Source organism: Gavialis gangeticus, unplaced genomic scaffold, assembly GCF_001723915.1.
Source record: "Gavialis gangeticus isolate Ggan-Ray unplaced genomic scaffold, GavGan_comp1, whole genome shotgun sequence".
NCBI lineage: Eukaryota > Metazoa > Chordata > Crocodylia > Gavialidae > Gavialis > Gavialis gangeticus.
The window spans coordinates 46013405-46033401 of NW_017729031.1; the positions used below are offsets into that span (position 1 = coordinate 46013405).

General features: G+C 39.5%; 1 protein-coding gene across 1 annotated transcript in view; it reads right to left on the bottom strand.

Annotated features, from left to right (window-relative positions):
* Nucleotides 1–19997, bottom strand: part of KCNH7 (potassium voltage-gated channel subfamily H member 7) — a 483070-nt gene that overhangs the window by 114986 nt on the left and 348087 nt on the right. The window contains exon 6 of the mRNA XM_019522712.1: nt 11578–11792. Coding sequence (XP_019378257.1) covers nt 11578–11792 — 215 coding nt within the window. The remainder of the gene's footprint in view (nt 1–11577; nt 11793–19997) is intronic.

Consider the following 19997-nt stretch of genomic DNA (forward strand, 5'->3'; position numbering starts at 1 on the left):
CAGGCAGTGGTCACTGTCGCCCAGGGGGTCAAGCACCCGCAGCCCCCTCACCAGGTCATCGCCCGTGGCCAACACCAAGTCCAACAAGGCATCCCCCCTGGTGGGGCTGTGCACCTCCTGGGTTAGATGAAGGTCCTGGACTCTCTCCAGGAACCTACGTGAGCGCTTGGACCTGGCCAACTGTTCATCCCAGCAGATGTCTGGGAAGTTCAGGTCCCCCATGACTCCCATATCCTTAGCTTTTGCTACCTCGGTAAGCTGACCCAAGAATTCCTGGTCAAGCTCTTCTGCCCAGGTAGGGGGTCTATAGTAGACTCCCACAAATAGGTCCCTTTCCCCTCTTCTGCCCTGAACCCTAACCCAAAGCACCTCAGAGTGCTTCTCCCCTGACTCTTTATTAATTAGCAAGGACGTGTATTCCTCCTTGATATACAGTGCCACTCCTCCCCCTCTCTTTCCTATCCTGTCCCTCCTATACAGCCCATAGCCCTCAACATTCACTGCCCAATCACGCTTGGAGTCCCACCAAGTCTCCGTAATCCCCACAATGTCCTATTAGACCAAAACAAAAAACTAACACTGCTGTAAGATAATACTGTTGGGGACAATACTATCTTACAGTGGAATAATTAACTGCGATTAAATGCACATGTAGATGCTGATGGTAGGTGTAAATTGCACCTAGTCAGCCCAGCCAGCAGGGGGTCAGACTCTCCGCTGTTCCCTAGCCACATGACTCCACACTTTCAGCACTCATGCCCCAGTCAGCCCCTCTGCTGTCCAATGCCGCCACCCAGAGCCTGCGGTAGAGCAGGGCAGGACCAACCCTGGTGTAAACTGCTCTGCCCTGGCTCAAATTTCTGTTGTCCCAGGTGCACATGTAGATGTTGTGCACAGGAGTAATTTACTCTGGCTTAAAATACTTCAGTGTTTATTGCTTCAAAGTAATTGTATGTGTAAATGTCCCCAGGGTTATTTCAAGAAACATAGAATATTGTTCCAAGAAGGCTTCTTCTCTACAGATTCAAGTTATTTTTGAGAACAGGTCATATTTACACAAGATAAGGGCTTAAATTTCAGAAAGGAAAGATGGAAGATAAAAAAGCAAATAAATGTTTCCTTCCCATCTCATTGTTATTTTTCTGACATCAACCACCAAAACATTTTTTCTAAAGAAACTACATTTCTAACCACACCGATTGGTTTAAATTCATATAGAAATATATGTAAGTTTCCAAGGTGTCTACTGAAAAGAGTAGGCAAGGTTCTTTGAGTAGATGTGATAAATATTATTAGACAAGCTGAGTAGTTGGAAAAAAGTTCTTAGCAAGCTTTTGGGTACAGTCACCCATCTTCAGGCATAGGGAATCTCTGCTGTTCTGAAACTCTAAGAAATGAATGGAATTTGCTATTCTTGTCCCTTAAAAAAGGTCACCTTAAGTTGTGTTATAAATTGACAACTCCTTGAATGTAGTCTTATCTTGAGGATGTAGCTGATATATTTTGAAGACAAATTCAGCCACATGTCACAGTGAAAGAACTTTTTCAGGTGTCTAGGAGAAATACGCTGAAGACAATGATATGTAAGATGATAACTGACTCCTCTGATATTGGAAAGAGAAAGTTATATGTTTTATTCCAGGGTTGAGAGTCGTAACTAGATCTTCATATACATTTTATAGGAATTGTTACTAACAATGTTTTCATAATTATCCTTCTTTTCATAAAAAAGCATGTTTTGCACCTTAACTTCACACCAACCATTCTTTCTAAACTACATTTAGACATATTTTTATGTCCTGCTCATTAATTAGCGGACTATTACCTTCCATAACTCTCAACAAAATCTTTTTACTGAGTGGTTTTAATTAGCACTCTATATCTTGAGTGCAGCCCTTGAAATTCAATGATACTTTGATTGATTACTGAATTCATATAACCTGTTTGGGATTTTTTTTCCCTGTTGTGCTTTTCTTTTCCTTTCTTTAAAAAAAATATTCTCTCTGAAATGGAATGCACTGGAACCCTACTTCTCTAATGACCCTGTTACTTGTAAAAGGCTAAGATTAACAACTCCCTGGTGAGTGAGATATGGACAAAAGAAATGTGCTGCTTTGGCTGGATTTTTCATCATTTCATCATTCCTAATTTTCAGGAAGTCTGAAAGAAGAAAGCTAGAAGGCTTTCATACAACACATTGTGCTGACTATGTTTATTAATCCCTGAATTTATCCTTTTATTTCTAATTCTCAGATAGCAATGCTAGGCAACCAACAAGCTTTACTTCTTCAAAAGAGGAATAAAATCATCTAGCCCCCCAAAAGGCTTATCCTAGTGCTGACCCAGCTGCTCCTTTTTGTGCCTCAGACTACTTGCTTCTTAATTAGTAGCTGAAGATGGCTGACTCTCAGTTATCAGCAGTATCTCATCACTTGCAAATCTCTGGAACTTTTGCTTGTTTACTTGGCATGATTACAGTTTTTTCTTCCTGGGACTGAATGGGAACTTAATTATTTTTTGTAAAAATGTAATTGTTTGCCCATCAACCTTTCAGTGGGCATATCTATATGAGACACTGTACAGTAGCCTAATAAGACTGTGCAATAGTGTGTTAGGCAAAAACCATGCTAATACACTACTACACAGTATTATTAGACTACTGCGCAGTAAGCATCAGAAAAAACCCATGCACTGGTGCTACTGCACAGTAATTGTTAGGGGGTGTACGAAGTGGGCCCTATTTGATTTGGATTCAGCCTGAATCAGGGACAGTGATTTGATTCACTGATTTGGACCACTGTCCTTGATTCAATTCAGCTGAATCTGAATCTGAAGATTCGATGCTGGTTTGCAGAATTAGTGATTCGGACATAGACACAGCTTTAAAAGTTTTTTCTACATACCTCGAGGTACCAGCATGGCTTGTGAATGCTGCAATGCTGGGATAGATGGAATGCCCCAAAGGAGTGTGGGGGGCCCCTCCATGTGCTTGGCGGCAAACCCAAAAGTGGACCAGAAGTACTTCTGGTTCACTTCCAGGTCCTCCAGGGAGTATGCAGGGCCCCCCCTCCATGCTCCCCCTGCTTGGTGATTGGCCACAGAGGGAAGTGAGGTGCTCCCCCCCACCCCGGACCCAGGAGGCACCAGTCGCTGAGCCGGGAAGGCCCAGGGGGTGCTTCTGGTTTACTTCCAGGTCTGCTGCCAAGGGTGCTGGGGACCCCCCCACGCTCCTATGAGACGCTTCATCTGCCCCAGCACTGCAGCATTCACGAGCCATGCCTGGTACTGTGAGGTATGTAGAAAAAACTTGTAAAGCTGTGTCTATGTCCAAATCACCAAATCTTTCTGAATCTCTCTGAATTGATTTAGAGGGTTCCGATTCAATTTGGAGAGATTAAAGGGTCCTCTGATTTGATTCAGATTTGGAGTTTCAGCCACTTAATCCAGCCAAATCTCCGCCAAATTGAATCAGGGATCGAAGCTTGGAACAGTCCTAGTAAGTGTAGTTACTGCCCATTTAGTTAGTACTTCATTAAGCAAGTATTAAACTAAATGCATAGTAACTACTGCACATTAATGAATGTGTAGATGAGCCCAGTGTGTGTCTTAGTTAGGATTAAACTATAAAAACTCACATTCCTTGCAATCAATATTGGGAGACTAATATATCAGCTGAACATTCAATATTCTTAACTGGGAACAATACTATGAGCAGGGAGTAAATATGTACTTGGATACAGTCTACAGTGTTGGATTACTGGCACAGTTCTAATGATAATGTGTTTTGATTTAAAGCAGGAAGATCTAGTCTCATATCCCCAAAACATTAACTGGGGCAAAAATCTATCCTTGCTTGAAGCAAATTGTAACACAAGACCCAATGTCTACAGAAATTAGTAGAAACACACTTGTTGTGTTTCTCTCTATATATTAGAACTGAGAAAAGAATGATTCCCTGTGAGAAGTGATACAGTGCAGATAATATTCAAGGTCAACCTCATAGAGCAGATCACTGATTATTATTCAGCTCAGGAGACTAACAGTGAATAGGCTGCTCATTCCCTTTAGAACGAAATTAATTACTTATATTTAAATTTCATACAGGATGCTAGATACTGCTTGCTAACTCAGCAGGGGGCTGGAAGAATCTGACTGGAAAGACTGGACCTGAAGGAAGGACAATGATGAATGGAGATACTGATTGGGATCCCATACTTCAAAGCAGCTGGGCTCTTTGAAAGCAGCACAATCACTGTATGCCATGTATCATGATACAGCAATGCAGCAGTTCAGATCCCATGTAATACTGACACCTAAGAAAAAAGCGGGTGACCTGGAAGAAAGGTGCCTTGTAGGAAACAAACTCTCAGAAAAAGCATTTAAACATCTTTGTATTGAATACTATTATAAGGTCTTTGAGGAATAAATCTACTGGTGATTTTATATCTCAAGGTACACCCTTTTTCCTCTAATTCCATAGATCATAACTGACATTGAATGGATAAAAATATTGTATAAAAAATGAGCCTGATTCTCCAGCACGTTGGAACCTTGTGTAGTCATTCAATTTTGTGCGAAGTGAGTGCAACCTTTAGATCTGGTGACAGGTTTGCATGGGTATGAATGATTTTCACAATGTGCAAAACAGAAACATTGGACTTCTGATTTGTACTGGTATTACCAGCTTTGTAAAGCTCCTTCCCCTACGAACAGCTATTTCCCATGTTCTCCTCATATAATTACACTTCCAAATGATTGCGCAATTACATGCACTTATACTATTTATGTAATTATGTCATGTATAACAATTATGAAATGTAGTTATGTAACTATGTATTTCTTTTTAAAGATGAATTTTTGTTGCATAAAGTTACTGACTAAAATGATTGTACTTAGAGCAAACCAGAGGGATATTATACTTAAGATAGTCACTGATAAAAACAAGAAGATTCACAGTTCAGGAGGATCTGAGTGGGAGATACGCTCCATATAGTAACTAGGAAAAAGCAATCTCAACAGCAGTATTTGCACTGTATAATAGGAAAACATAGCAAGAGTTTTGTTCCCCCTTAGTTTAGCCAGTTTGTGTTAGAAAAGTAACATGCTGGCAATGTGGTTTGTGTGTGAGTTATTGTATGGTGCTGTTAACAGTGCAGTGTGTCAGCTGAATCAGAGTGCTGAAAATGTATAGCTCAATAATCTGATTTATTTTTAGCTCTTATAATGCCCCTGTCTGGCCTAGATGTTGCTAAGCAGTCTTCTTTTTTGCCTGAAAACCTGAAGGTCAATTTGAAGTCACGATCATATAATAGTTCTTTTTATATCAACACCTGGGACTGGCCTTGGGGGATATTCCTTAATCTTCTGGAGCTGACAGAACAGAATCTGACTAAGATTATAAAAGCATATAACAAACCTACAAGGTGTATTACTTCATCTCAGGGAACTTCTGAACACTGAGGGCCTTTTTTTCAGAGGAGTTGTGGCTGTTCATCATTTCAGGAAATCAATCCACAGTTATCTAATCAGCCAGGAAATTGGGTACATATTTCCTTATCTCCTACACAGAGGAATACTCACAAAACTATTCTGAAAAGTATTGTTTAAAAGTTTTAAACCTAAAGATATTTGCCTCGCTTCAAAGCTGCAATCTGGACAAATCAGAGACTTCAAATTCATGCAGTTGCTTGGATAGTTTTAGCAGTCCCAATGACTGCACTGGGAACTGCTCTGAGTTTTGCTGAATAAGGGCCAGATTTTATGCTTATGAATGAAATGCAGCTAGATACTCATTTTGCATGTGCATCATTTGCTATTGTTGGTTTGTTTTTTATTACCAAGTCTTGTTTATGAGTATTTAAAAAATAGTCTCTTGTCTTGGAGTATGCCATAGATATAGTTTATTATGGTCCCTATTCAAGTCTAACTCTGTTCACAGTCAAATTAACAGCTTGGTTTTGGCTTTGGAGTCAGATGTTAGTGTGACTGGATGCCTATGAGGAGATTCAGCGCTCAAAGAAGTTGCTTACTGTTGTGCCTCAGAAGGGTGTAATTTTAGGTCCAGAAGCCCCATTTGGAATTCACTAAAAACACTAAGGGACTGATGTCAATTTTTTTGCCTTGCTGCTTACTTTAATACTTTACTATTTTTTGAGCCCATGGAAAGACTTGTCTCTTTCTGACAATCAGTGCCAAGGCCCTATGTGAACCTGTCAGTGCAAAAATGTGTATAAATTGGTCTGTTCTCTTGGAAAGATTGTCACAAAAGATGAATAAAAAGGAATCTATCTATCTATCTATCTATCTATCTATCTAGTGGATTCTGTCTTCTAGGGAGAATCTAGTTTAGCACTTCTGGAAAGTATAATGCAAAAAATAAGAAATCACAGTAAGAGAGAGTGCTACCAAAATCTAATTAGGGTGAGAGATATCTGCAGTGAAATATGACACTACCAATTTTTCAGAAAGGGCTGTCAGACAAAATAGCTGTGCTGTCTATTTGTCCTAGGAAGTCTCAGGATGTCACACACACAGGGACATCCAGAGAAAATGATGGTTGAAATGTGTATAGCACCTATTGTACATTATAAAAGGCGTGTTTTCATGGTAAAGAACATGGAAGGAAACTTCAAAGTGTAAAGGTTCACGGAAATTATGGGCATCTGATCACTTAGAGCAAGAGTCTGGCACCCTGTCCCAAAAATTGAGCAACATCCTACTTTGACCCAGATTATAATACTCTAATTTATCTTTGGCAGTATATTATTCTGTGAATACACTTATTAAGGTCAGTGGTACTTTACATGGAGTGAGGTGCTTGGAAATGAAAGTAAGTGCATTATAATCCGGCCTTTTCTGAATAGATTAATTTAAAACACATGCTGGAATATATTCTCTTTTCCACAATATTCTACAATAATTCTGTCAATATAGATTGGTAGAGTTCACATCCATATTGTTGCCCATCTACATCTTACATTCCAACCATTATACTACTTAATTACTTGTTGACATCTCTGCCCTTATTTTTATCTTCAACACCTTGTACTAGTATTAGTTCTAGTACTTCTAAGATCCCTTTTTCTTCTTAGATATTCCCAGTATTGTGCCAGTTTGTACATCTAGCAGAGGCATAAACAGCATTTTTAGTGCTATCTTTAGGCATCATGTTTTATAGATTTCATAGACATTAGGGATGGAAAGGACCTCAGGAGATCATCGAGTCCAGCCCCCTCCCCCAAAATAAAAAAAGACATATTCTATGTCTTTAATATTTAGGAGTTGGAAAATGCTACATACAGTTGTTTTCCTCTTTTCCCCATCTTGCTTTTCTTTACTGTTGTGTTAATTTTTATTCCTTCTTCCCATTTGCTTGCTAAACCACTCCCTTGTCTCACTTTCTGTTAAACTCCTTTCGTCCTTTTTTTCCTCTGGCCTATGTTGTCCTTTTAAAAGTATCATTATTTCCCATTACATCGCGTTTTCCTTCTTTCTACCTTACTCTGTCTGTTCCACCCCACTTTTCCTTTTTTCCTTGTTTTCATTCCCTGCACGTGCCTGGATACCGCCTAAGAATATGATAGAAAATGATGGAACTATTTCCCATCTCTTGTCTAGTCAGTGGGGGCCAAGCTTTTTCATAGGAATGCCACAAATTAGGCCTTGCACCCTCCCCAACTCTGATCACCTTCCCTGGACCAATCTGATGCTCTGTTTTCTGCTTCCTGCCCTGTACTCCTTGCTTTAGTTACCATTATGCTTTCTGATCCCAACCCTATCTGTTGCTGTGCTGCCTGCCCTCTCCCCAGGGCTGTCACATGCCACACACAGAGGTTACCTGTGATACTTGTGGCACCTGTGCTGCAGGCTGGCTGCCCCTGCTTTAGGTAATTTTGGGAAAAGGAGCTCATTCTGTCTTATGACATACTATTGCTACAAGTCTTACTGTTAGCAGTGCATCAAATCCCAGACTCCACAGAGCAAGGTTGTCCTGCTCAGGACAGTGCATGGGTAGGTAACATTCCTGTATGGCATTGGTTTACAGACACAGAAAGCAGATAAAGTAATCAATATCTCAGAAAGCAGGTTTTTCAGTAATGAAAAAAAGAGAAATGAAGGAGGAGAAATGTATGCATGGCAGATGAAAGATATTGAAGTGTGAAGAGAAAGAAGGATTGGAGTTAGGAACAGTAGAACATAGTACTGGAGAGGACCTTCAGTAATTGAGACTAGCCCGCTACAATTTTGGGTGACTATGTTATATGATTCTGAACCTCAAGCTAAAAACCATTTAGGTTTCCTGCTATCACTACTTTTGTTAGAATCTGATTGCAGATCCTCACTTCTGTGATGGGTAGAAACCTTTTTCTTATTTGCAGCCTAAAGCATTCTCGGGCAGTTTATACCCATTTATTTTTGCATCAGCATTGTCCTTTACCTTAACTGGCTCCTCTTTCTTTATGGAGTTGTTTGATATACTTTAATCCTGAACAAAATACAAAAGGGCTTCCCCAATTTAAGCATATTTTTGACTCATTATCTTTTGTGACATTTTTGCTGTATCCTATTGTTCATCTCTCCACTGTGTTCAAACCTCCCATGGACACTTCTTTGCTGGTCTAGAAACCTGATAATCTGCTGCATTTACCAGAGCACAAAATGGGAAGAAGTGTAGAACTTGATTTACAAAGGAATTTATGCTTTATAACAAGCAGATAGATACCCAGTGGGATTTTCAAAAGTGTGAACACACCTAACATCCATTACAATCAAGCTGACTTAGGTATGTCAACACTTCTGAAAAACCCAGTCAAATTAATTTTTGAAGATTTTACTCCTAGTGAAATTCAAAAGAAAACTAAAGTCAAGATTCATTTTTTCATGGACTGTAGTGGTGTTGGTATATGTGGACCTAAATTAAATTTGCTCATGTATGAAATGGAGCTGTCTCCCAAAGAGTGTTATCTAGTTTATTGGCTTGATGTAAAGCTTGTCCAAATATGTCTAGTACTACTGACTTCACTGGAGCTACATCTGTTTTACTGTCACTGAAGATTTGGTCCTGCACCTAGTTATGTAGTTTAGGCAGCAGAAAATAAGGAAAAAGACTAGAAAGTGAAAGCAATAATGGAGAAAGGAATAGTTGTTCATCCCTTGAATTCCCTGTGGTTATGGCAAATGGTAGATTTTCAATGCTTGTTATATTAATTTCACCCTGAAAACTGTATAATAGAGTTCTCAGAAGCCACCAAGTTAACAGAGGCATAACCTAACATCAGATTAAGTTGGAAGTGTTCTGTGAAGTGTTCAGATTTCACAAAACATTTCAAGTTTAATTTTAAGTGTACTGAGTATCAATGTTCCAAACAGGTCAAGCTGAGCTGAGCCATTTCTATTGGACCTCTCATACTATCTACATTGTTTGGGGGATAAGTGAAAATTAAACAAAAAAACAAAGCAAAAACCTCTAGCCATAACAAAATCATTAGCGGATAGAAACTGAACATTTAAGCACTAAGTAGCCCCTCCAAAAAGTCAGTCAAGCTTGGCTTGTGCCTATGTACCTTATAAAAACTAGGTTTTTTTAATGGAATTTGACTTTTTGCTGTATTAGCTGTAAAAAGATTTCTATTTATAACAAGTTTGAATAATTTAAAATATGTCAAAATGGATCTGGAAGACATTAAATGTTTCACACCTAGCCAAGAAGGAAAGTATAGTGGTTGTAGGTTCACGTTAGCTATCTGAGGGGAAATATATGAAAGATAAAAATCCAATTACTTTTTAGACACAAACTGATCTTAAGATAGAACTCATACATTTCTTTTATCTGTTTCTTCTGTAGAATGGACAACATGTTTCTTTATATTCTCATCAAGGGGAATGAGGAGCATGGAAACTGTCTGGTATGGCAACAGTGTAAAGAGACTTTAATTTAGTTGAGAGAAGAAAACAGGGTAGTATACAGTGAAAGGCTATCTTAGCTGAGATCCTCCCTATGCCATTAATAGCCCCATGAATGTTTATAAAAAGATATTCTCACCTTAGTAATCTGTCATTGGATAAGTGTTAGGGTCTGCCCTGTAATTACTGAAATGGTCAGCTCTCTATTATTTTCTGTTCATCACTTAGCACACTCGGCTATTTTGTTCATCACTTAGCACACTGGGCTCTTGGTCACAATAATATGTAGGTGCTAATGGAATACAAATTACAATCTTCAGTATATATATGAAAGACACGGGAAAGACTTTTACTGATTTCAGTGAGCATTGAATCAGGTCTTGAATAATTTGCCTATATCTCTAGGGCCAGATGCTAAGCAGCACGTAAGTAACTTAAGTGGGATCTAAATGCAGCTTAGGTGTGTGTGGGAAAAAATTGAAAGTTTCACTCAGCTGTCACCTGACCCCTGAGGATCTAAATGCCTTAATTTTTTACTTTAACATTTCCCATGTGCCTAAATGAGACCTCTGCATATGCTCAGAATTGCACAGTCTTGACAAGAATAAGCAACTAGGGGCCTAGATTGTTCCTAAATCTACCAAGGATCTATAAATTAGGTGTTTCTCTGCCTAAGTTTCCTGAGAAGATTAATTTAGTAGGCATTTTCAGCATCACAAAAAAGCTGTGCATTGGTGTGACTATTCAGTAACTTGTATAAACAATACTAAGTTGTTTATAAATTGTTTATAAACTAAATAATGACTGTGCAGTCAGCATCTTATGTAGATGCAGCCACAGAGTATTGCTGGCATTGGATTACAATAAATTAAATCACCAAACATTGTAAACAGCAGACTATGACCAGTCATCTTTGTACTGTAAATCATTGAAGAGGTTTTCACAATTTATTACATTTTGGAGAAAAATAGAGCATTTTTGGACAATTTAGCAATAGCAATACATTTTCTAGACCAGAGGTGTCAAACTCATCCCATGGTTCCAGGCTGGATCCTGACCTCAGGGATCCTCCGGGGCTGGATTTGGACCTTGGGACTCTTCTCAGGCCGGATCCATGGGAACAGCGGAAGCTGCAGTGCATCCAATGGTGGTGGCAGCAGGAGTGCAGAGGCAGCAGTAATAAGGCTCAGGGCCAGCAGCAGTGGGAGCTCTGGGGACAGCAGCAGTGAGGATATGGGGGTGGAGGGGCAAGTGCAGGCTTTATCTGTACAGCCCTCTCTTGTATCCATGCTACTGATGGCAATGTCCATTGGGGCCTAGGAGATCAGAAATCTCTGGTAGGTCACAACCCCCTAACATCACCACCCAATTTCTGGTACCCTGCCATTAGGCCAGTGGGCTGGATAGAACAGCTCTGTATGCCACATCTGGGCTGCAGGCTATACATTAGACACCACTCTTCTAGACCATCACACCTAGAAATAAAGAAACTTACAGAGTACAAAACTTGTTAAGCACAATGCTTGAGGACTATGTAAATCATTCAGCTTTAGCAAGATTTCAGGATGAACAGGGTAACAAACTGTTGCGTATGTTGATAACGTGAAAAATAAATTTTATAGAAGTAAAATAGAAAGTAGGAATTCTGGGGGAAAAGGTTGTAAATCAGCTTACCTGGGTAACCTTCTCTGTCACATTGTGCGTTCTCTCTTTCACCTTAGGTGCAATAATTGTTTTCTCTGAAGAAGGAGGAGATGAAGATTTTTTTTCAGTTTTGATATCTGAAAAGTTCAGGGTGAGTTGAGGAATTTTGTTGATGGTGCTGTATTTGTTGAGATTTGAATCTGATGTGGATCCCAGTAGACTTGACTTGATATGATTAAAAGGCCCTAAAATGGGAAATTGTACTTAATACTTGACAAATGGAGAGAAATAAAGAAAATGTCCACAATGCTTAAGTGATATATCACAGAAATATGTATTTAAAATAGTATATTTTATACTATTTTACTATACAATTTGTTTATATTAGAAATGGTCTGGATAAAAAGATAATTCTAACTATTAAAGTTTTGCTATTACATGTGTACACAATTACTTCCCTGCTATCCCACCACACACCTTACAATAATACATATACAGACAATGAATAGTAAAGTTGATGGAAGCTGTGTATATCTCTCCATAAGAGTTTTGAACCTGCTTGGTGCACTACATCACAATATAAGATAAGTATACTTGTACAGGGATGCCTGTGCTAGCTGGATGCTCATAAGTATTCAGTTTTCATTCGTTTGACCTTCTAAACACCCAAGTCATGGGGTCATTCATATCTGACTAGTTGGATACTCACTAGGCACACACGTATGTTGTAGCTTTTGTCTGTAAGATCACAAATTCCAAAAGCACTTTAGTGAATTAAATAACATTATTTGAATATTTGCTCTCCTTTCAACTGTTGTATTTTAAACAGCAGTCAATTAACTGAGCATAGACATGGTAAAAAAACTATTAGTCATCTATTCACAGATAATTATAATGGAGAGAGGGGGAAATGGCAGAATTTTTAAAAGAAAAGGTTAGTGTGATTGTACTAGGAACTTTTATTTATTCATTTCACTAAGGCATTTTATAACTTGTGTCTGTCTTCATTTCCTAGTTTAATTAATAAACATGACATCCAGGACCATGGCTATGATACATCCATTGTGATATTTAAAGTCTCTTATGTCCTTATTTGCATATAGATTCCAAGGCCAGTATTGAAATGTCTCAGTATATGCCTTTATTTGGGCATAGCCCTGTCTAACCTTTGATGAGCTGTCTCTGCAGGGTAATTGAGAATGAACAGGTTAGGCTTTTAGGTTCTTGAAACAGACAATGGGGAGACTTTGGTATAGCAAAAATGATTCAAGCGTAGGTCCTGGGCACTCTGTACAGAGAGCGTGGAGTATTAGGTCCCTCCAAAAGATAATTAAAAAAGCCTAGTCTACAGTTAAACCACAGTAATGTCTCTGGATGACCTTCCCTATAGATATGGCTCCTAGACCCTAGGGATTTAGAGAGAATTTCAACCCATCTCTCCCACTTCCCACAGACTAGAACTCAGAAATCCTTCAACTCAAAGAACTGACATAATCACTAGGCCACAGAGATCAACTCCCTCTTACTTTTGTTCACAGTATTGTCTGTGCATTTTTCATTAAGGAGTCAGTGGAGAAAGATAAATAACTGTGGCAGCAAAGAGCAGAACCCAGAACCTCCCCATCCCAGGAGGGATTTTTAACCAGTTGACTGGAGAGACATGCTCTCTCTTGTTTGTCTTTCTTCTCACCCAGCAGCTCTTTCACACTTAGTTGCCCCATGGCTCAGATGCAAGAGGAGGGATGGAGACTGCCCTAACCTCACCTCTTAACTTATAGTTTATAATATTTATAATATTCATAACACATATATGTATGTATGTTTCTTTACACACACCCTTACACACACACACACACACACACACACATTAAGGCTGCGTGAAGCTTCAGTTGCTGATTCGATTCGGCGGAGATTCAGCCTGATTCAGTGGCTGAATCTCTGAATCCAAATCGAATCAGGAGATCCTTTAATTTCTCCAAATCAAATCAGAACCCTCCAAATCTATTCGGAGAGATTTGGAAAGATTCAGAAATTCGGACATAGAGGTAGCTTTAAATGTTTTTTCTACATACCTATAGGTTACAGGGGCTCATGAACGTTGTGATGCTGGGGCACATGGAGTGTCCCACAGAAGCATGGGGGGCTTCCCAGGGCACTCAGCAGCAGGCCTGGAAGTGGACCAGGAGCCCTTTGGTCCACTTCCGGGTCCGTGTTCCCCCCCCCCCCCAGCTTGGTGACCGGTGCCTCCTGGGTATGGGGGAGGGGCAGCCAGGGTCCCCCTGCAGCCAATCACCAAGCCAGGGAGGCACAGGGGGGCCCCAGTGTACTCCCTGGCAGCCCTGGAAGTGGACCAGAAGTACACTTACGGCTTTGCCGCTGAGTACGCAGGGGGTCCCCCTGCGCTCCTGTGAGATGCTACTTCCACCCCAGCATCACAGTATTCACGAGCCATGCCTGGTACCTCAAGGTATGTAGAAAAAACATTTAAAGCTGTGTCTATGGCTGAATCACTGATTCTCCAAATCAGCATTGAATCTGCAGATTCAGATTCAGCTGAACCAAATTGGGGACAGTAATCTGAATCAATTAATTGAATCACTGTCCCTGATTCAGGTTGAATCTGAATCGAATGTGTCCCATTTTTCACACCCCTAATATAGCTAACTTTGCTAGAGTCAATAAAAATAACTTGGGATGAATTGACACAATAAGCCATATAGGACCTTGGAGATTCTGGCACTTAAATCAAGTCATCCTATTAATTTAAAATGTAAATATTCAAATAACTTTTCTAAATTGGCAAAATATTTTTTCACAGAATAGTGTGTTTAATCTTACAGCACATTGTATAGGTTAAAGTCAAATCTAAAGCCTAGAAATTATGTTCTGTTTTTGTGTAAGTAAAATTGCTAAAAGAATTTTGGAAATGTTCATTGAATGTAGATATTCACTAATACATGGCCTGCATTTCATGTCTTTAAGCTCCCAACTGTGGACCAGAACCTGATCTTCTTCTTGTATTTTTATTCATGTTGTAGGCGAACCTGGTGTTGACTTCAGTTGAGTAGGGAGCTCAAAATTTGACTTATGTGGGCATTGTGGACTGTTTCTGCAAAACTTCTGTTTGAGAACTAATTTTCCAAAGTGTTGCTATAATTGTTATTCCCAACATGATACTGTGAGACACAGGGATTCCTATAAAATTGTCAATTGACACTCCATTTGCCTTTTAGTGTTCTGTGTCATTTTAATAAGATTCAAGACTATTGGTTTTAAAATTATGTAATTCAACTGCTTTGTGAAATAGCAGTTTGAAGACAAAACTTTTCTATACTGCACAGAGGTATTTGCACTGATGCCAGATATGTACATAATTTATTCTTTCATTATCAATTTGGTTTGGTAAACAAAAAAACCAATGCTTGCTACAGAGTCATTTGCTTTAAAGAGCAGAATAAGAAGAGAGAACTGTAAATAAGTTTAGAGATCATGGGAGATCTCTAACACTGATTAGAGATACAATAACAGACTTAGGATGCGGTCCTGGCCTCACTGAAGTCAATAGGAGCTTTTCTATTGACTATAGTGCTCAAGGATTTTGCCCCTAAATTTCCTAAAGTTAGGCTTTGGGAGTGGAATTCAGAACCACGTCCTACCTGATATAGAGGAAAATTTGATGCCCCAGCATGGGATCCACAGCAGCCAGCTGCTGAACCTAAGGCCAGCACACTTCCTCCCAGGACTGTTTCAATGTTTTTTCAAGAACTATTTAATGTAAAATGCTGTAACAGTCCTAGGAGCCACAGCCCAGAATATACCTCCTCTCAAGTTCACTTGGGAAACTTTGGTGTGGAGACACCTAATTTCTAGTTCCCAAGTGGGCTTAGGGGTGAGTTTAGCACCATGCTGCCCAGACTAGGAGAGTTCTATGTTTGCTGAGGGGAATAACTCTGGATACTTATAGCACTGTAAGGATTTTTGGGGGAGATATCTTTTGTTGGACCAACTGCATGGTTGGGATACAGTCAAACGAGCTTTTGAGTATAAGGCATTTTTCATCAGGTCCCCATAATTCCTGGACTATCATGGCTCTAACATTTCCATAGGGACCTTTGAGGTATGCAAGACTCATAGGCTACAAAAAGATGTCGACTTTGTGATTGGATTAGTTGGGCTGGTGTGCATCCTGGCAGAGCTGATCTGATAGATGGGCACAGACAGACATCACCTGTGGCCACTCTCCTGCAGGATCAGAGCATTCCTGGGGATTCAGGAACATGATCCTGTGGAACAGGGGCCCTGAGTACATGGCTCTCACCCAGGGCATGCATCCACACCCAGGGACTGGGTCCCTGAAGCCCCTGGAGTGTCTACCTAGGGCAGCTTGAGAGCCCGGACAACTCTGGGCTATCTGTACTCTTTGCACCATAAATAAACAGACATCTGTTGTGAAAAGGAAGGACAAACTATTAATAGGAATAATTGTGCTCACTGTTTGGGGTATTTGTGGCCCAATGAGCAGCAAGGACATCTGCTTGCTCAGTTTGTTTGTGGCATAAACATTTTTATGGCAGCATATAGAGTTTAGGTCCCTCTATCACTAGATAGCAGCTGATCAGGGATTGTGGGTTTAAGTGTCTCATTTCCAACTAAGTCCTGCTTTAGGCATCTAAGTCTTTCTTGGATCTGGTCCTTAAATCCTTTATCGGATCAACCCCAAGTGAATTAACTCTGTCTATGAAATGGCTTTATTACAGTGATTCTTTTTGGTGAGAATTGTCACAACCTATGATGCATTAGAGCTGTTTTCAATTGCACACTAGAATATAATCTTGCTTTTTATCCTTTGGCTTTAAAAACAGATGCAAGGTATAATATCTGATTGATGGTGAATTAATATTATATCATTAAAGACATTACTGGCTTAAATGTACCCTAGGCTGGTAGTTTCTAAAAAATTACTACCATCTGACAGATACTCTATTCATTTACTAAATGGACAGATGGCCATACCAGGAAGGAGGGGGAAAAAGCAAAGCAAAGGAAAACTAGAAAAAAACCACCATTGATACTGCTTGGCACCCTGGTTGACAGTTTAAGCAGACACGTCAGGGACTAAATAATCATGGGGGTTGAAAGGGCATTGCAAAGGGTGCCACTCTAGATCAGGTTTGAGATATAATTTGTGGAGCATTATCACTGACTGTGCTGCAACTCTGCTATGTATTATCGTGGACTTTATACTCTCCTCCGTTGTCAGTCCATCACCTTTCACCAACAATAAATTCACTTACAAAATTGTTTTACAGAACAAAGACACTGTACTATATTTAAAACTTTGCTGACATACACAAGAAGCAAATGTAGTGACTTCATAGTTCACTGGTAATGAATTGCTTACAGAATCTAGCTCATGCATTGCATGCAGTTTAGAAAGGAGACATTTTACCAGGTACACAAACTTTTGCAGCATGCAAGAAGTCACAAACTAAATGGTTCCCAAGTGTAGCTACAAATATTGCAACTGAACTCATTTTTGGATGTATTTGCAATAAATGTTTTCTAGAAGTGGAAGAAGAAGAAGATAGGGAATTAAATCCAAATTGCATATAAAAACATAGCTACCATTTCCTACCATTGTGCTGGTGAACAGAAATAATCTCTGACTATTAACATACACAATTAAGAATTAGTTCAACATGAAATTGGCAATGATGTTCATGCATGCACATTTTAATAACTACATTAAGCTTGAAACCATACCCCCTGCCATCCAGGAGCGTGAAACTAGTTTTAAGGAGACAAAAGAGGAATAAGTGAAGAGGCTTCTACATGGGTCCTGATCGTTATTTAATTTTCTTTACTTGTAAAGCAATTAAATATAGTGGAACTGAGTTCCTTGTAACAAATGATTGTTTATTAGGGCACTCTTTTCACAGGTAAAAATCCTTGTGGCTTCAGTAGGTGTTTTACCTGCATAAGAACTGCATCACTGAGTTAGTTAGATCACTTACTCTCTCTCTGCTTTAAGAAATATTTTGAAAAGAATAAGTATGATCATTGTTTAACTATTCCTTCACTTTTTCCAGGGAGTGGAAGTCAATAATCTGGGACACTGGTTGAGGGAGTAATTACGTCTCCAACAAACTAAACAGGGACCATTTCAATAATGCATCCAGCTTTTTAAAGTCACCATGAGAATGTTATATTTGTACATTTCATACAGCAGGCAAGTTATCATGCCAAAGAGTATGGCAGCTGGAACAGTGGATAGTATGTTTTATATGAATACATTACCTTTTACATTGCGACCATTGTCTGGTTTTCAGCAGAATAAGAACAAAGAAAAGGAGACAAAAATTGAAAAAAAATCTAAAATCTACATCAGAAAATGCAGAACATATTGGCTGAAACGTATTTGATCGGAGTTAAAATATTTTGTATCGGTGTGATTTGATAGGCAGATTTATCATTAATATGAAATCAGTTTTTATGTTTAGCAAACTTCAGAAGTGATGAATATAAATATAAATATAAATAGTTTATACTAGCAGCAAGACTCCAATGCATTATTTCTTAGTTGTCTTGATTTTGAGAGTGTTACCTCAGCACTGAAGTTTGAGACAACCATCAGCATATGAAGTGGCAAGGAATAAGGTTCTATTAAATAAGCATGTAAGGTCAGCTTTCTGAATATATTTAGAGTTTATTTAGACACCTAACAATGCACATGAGGGGATTTGGGTGTTTTATTGTTAACTTTTAAGTATCTGGACCTCATGGCTGTATCTGCAGCCTTGAATTAAAAACATAGATTTCCTCTATAGTGCATGGGGAATGTTATGTACCTCAGGGTGGGATTTACAAATCAACCTGCTGGGCAGGGAGCTGCCCAAGATAGCCAATAGGGAAATACCGAGTTTGGGGGTGTCTTATATCTTGCCCTTATTCAGGACTTAGGTGTCTTACTCTGGGCAGCATTCCTCTTCAGCCCAGTGGATTTTCTCTGCTGATGATTCAGAGTCCTGGACTATTTCCTGGTGTTAGGGGTATAAACCTATCTTTCAAGACACAACCAGATGATGATGATACCATCACCTATTATATAACAGGCTACAGCACTGGGGAACAACCCGGAGTGTTACAAATTAGCCCCACATTACACATATTAGGGCCTGTGTGTTACTCTGTCTCCTTCCCCTGTCCAATCTGGTAGCACCGCCTGGTGCTATGCCTGTCCAATCTGATACTCTGCCGCCTGGTGCTACAATGTGCTTTCTGTTCAACATCATCCTCTGCTTCCTGCTCTGTTGTCCCTGACTGATCTCCTTCTTTGCTTTCTGCCTCTTGCCCTATCTTCTGCCTGTCCTCTCCCTGATCTGCTGTGTGCCCCACACAGTGGCTGCCCATGCCACATGTGGTACTCATGCCACAGGATGGCCTCCCTTGGTGTAGAGGTTCATGCACTCACTGAGAATGTAGGAGATAGAAACTATCAGGCTATTGGTAATCTCACGGCCCAGTGCAGGACTCTCCAGCCTAATTGTTAGGATACTCAGTTGGGAAGGGGGAGTCCTAGTTTCCTGTCCTTATAACTATTTAAGTATTTTTTCCAAGACTTTTGAGTATTGATATTTTACCATTGAAAATTGATATGTCTATGGACCTCAGGTACATGCAGGTTTAGGTGGCAGGTGAGTAGGCTTTTGAGGATCACCATTTAATTTACATATTTTAAAACAGGAGTGAGGTATGTAGGACTTAGGCATGCAGTCATGGGAATTAGCTAGTTAATTAACTAGTTAAAAAGTTAAAGAAATGGCTAACTTTTAACTTTAGTTAAATTTTTCAGCTGTCAACTTTTAACTTTAACTAGTTAAAAAAAGGTTAACTTTAACTTTTTTTAAAGTATACATTAAAATTTTTAAAAAATTGAAAGCTGCCTTTCCCAGAGTTTTTCCAGGCACAACCACTCTCCAGGACTTACATGGAATGATATTTCTTTATTGAAACTCTAGGACTTTTTGTTTGAGAGAGTAGCCTGCCTTCCTGTGCAAGATGGTCACTTAAGAACTACAAGTCCCAGAGTTCCTTAGTCCATGCCGGCATTTTCTGTGCATTTGCAAAAGTCAACAGGGCAGCCAGTTGGCTGCAGGAGACGGAACAAGCAGAAGCAAGCAGAGACATTGATCCCGGTAAGAGTGGGAGCAGGTAGTGAGGATGAAGCAGATGGTGACTTTTAAAATTTTAATGAAGATTAGAACAAGCAGCCCAGGGCCCAAGAAGTTGAGCACTACTTCTCATCTGTGAGAAACTTATCTGAGATGTCTCCTGCTATGAAAAAACTATTCATTTGTTATAACACAAGCATCTCCTCATCTGCCCATGTAGAGTTGATTGTTCAGTAGTAGGGGCTTAGTTTTGCAAAACAGAAGAGGAAAATTGTCAGG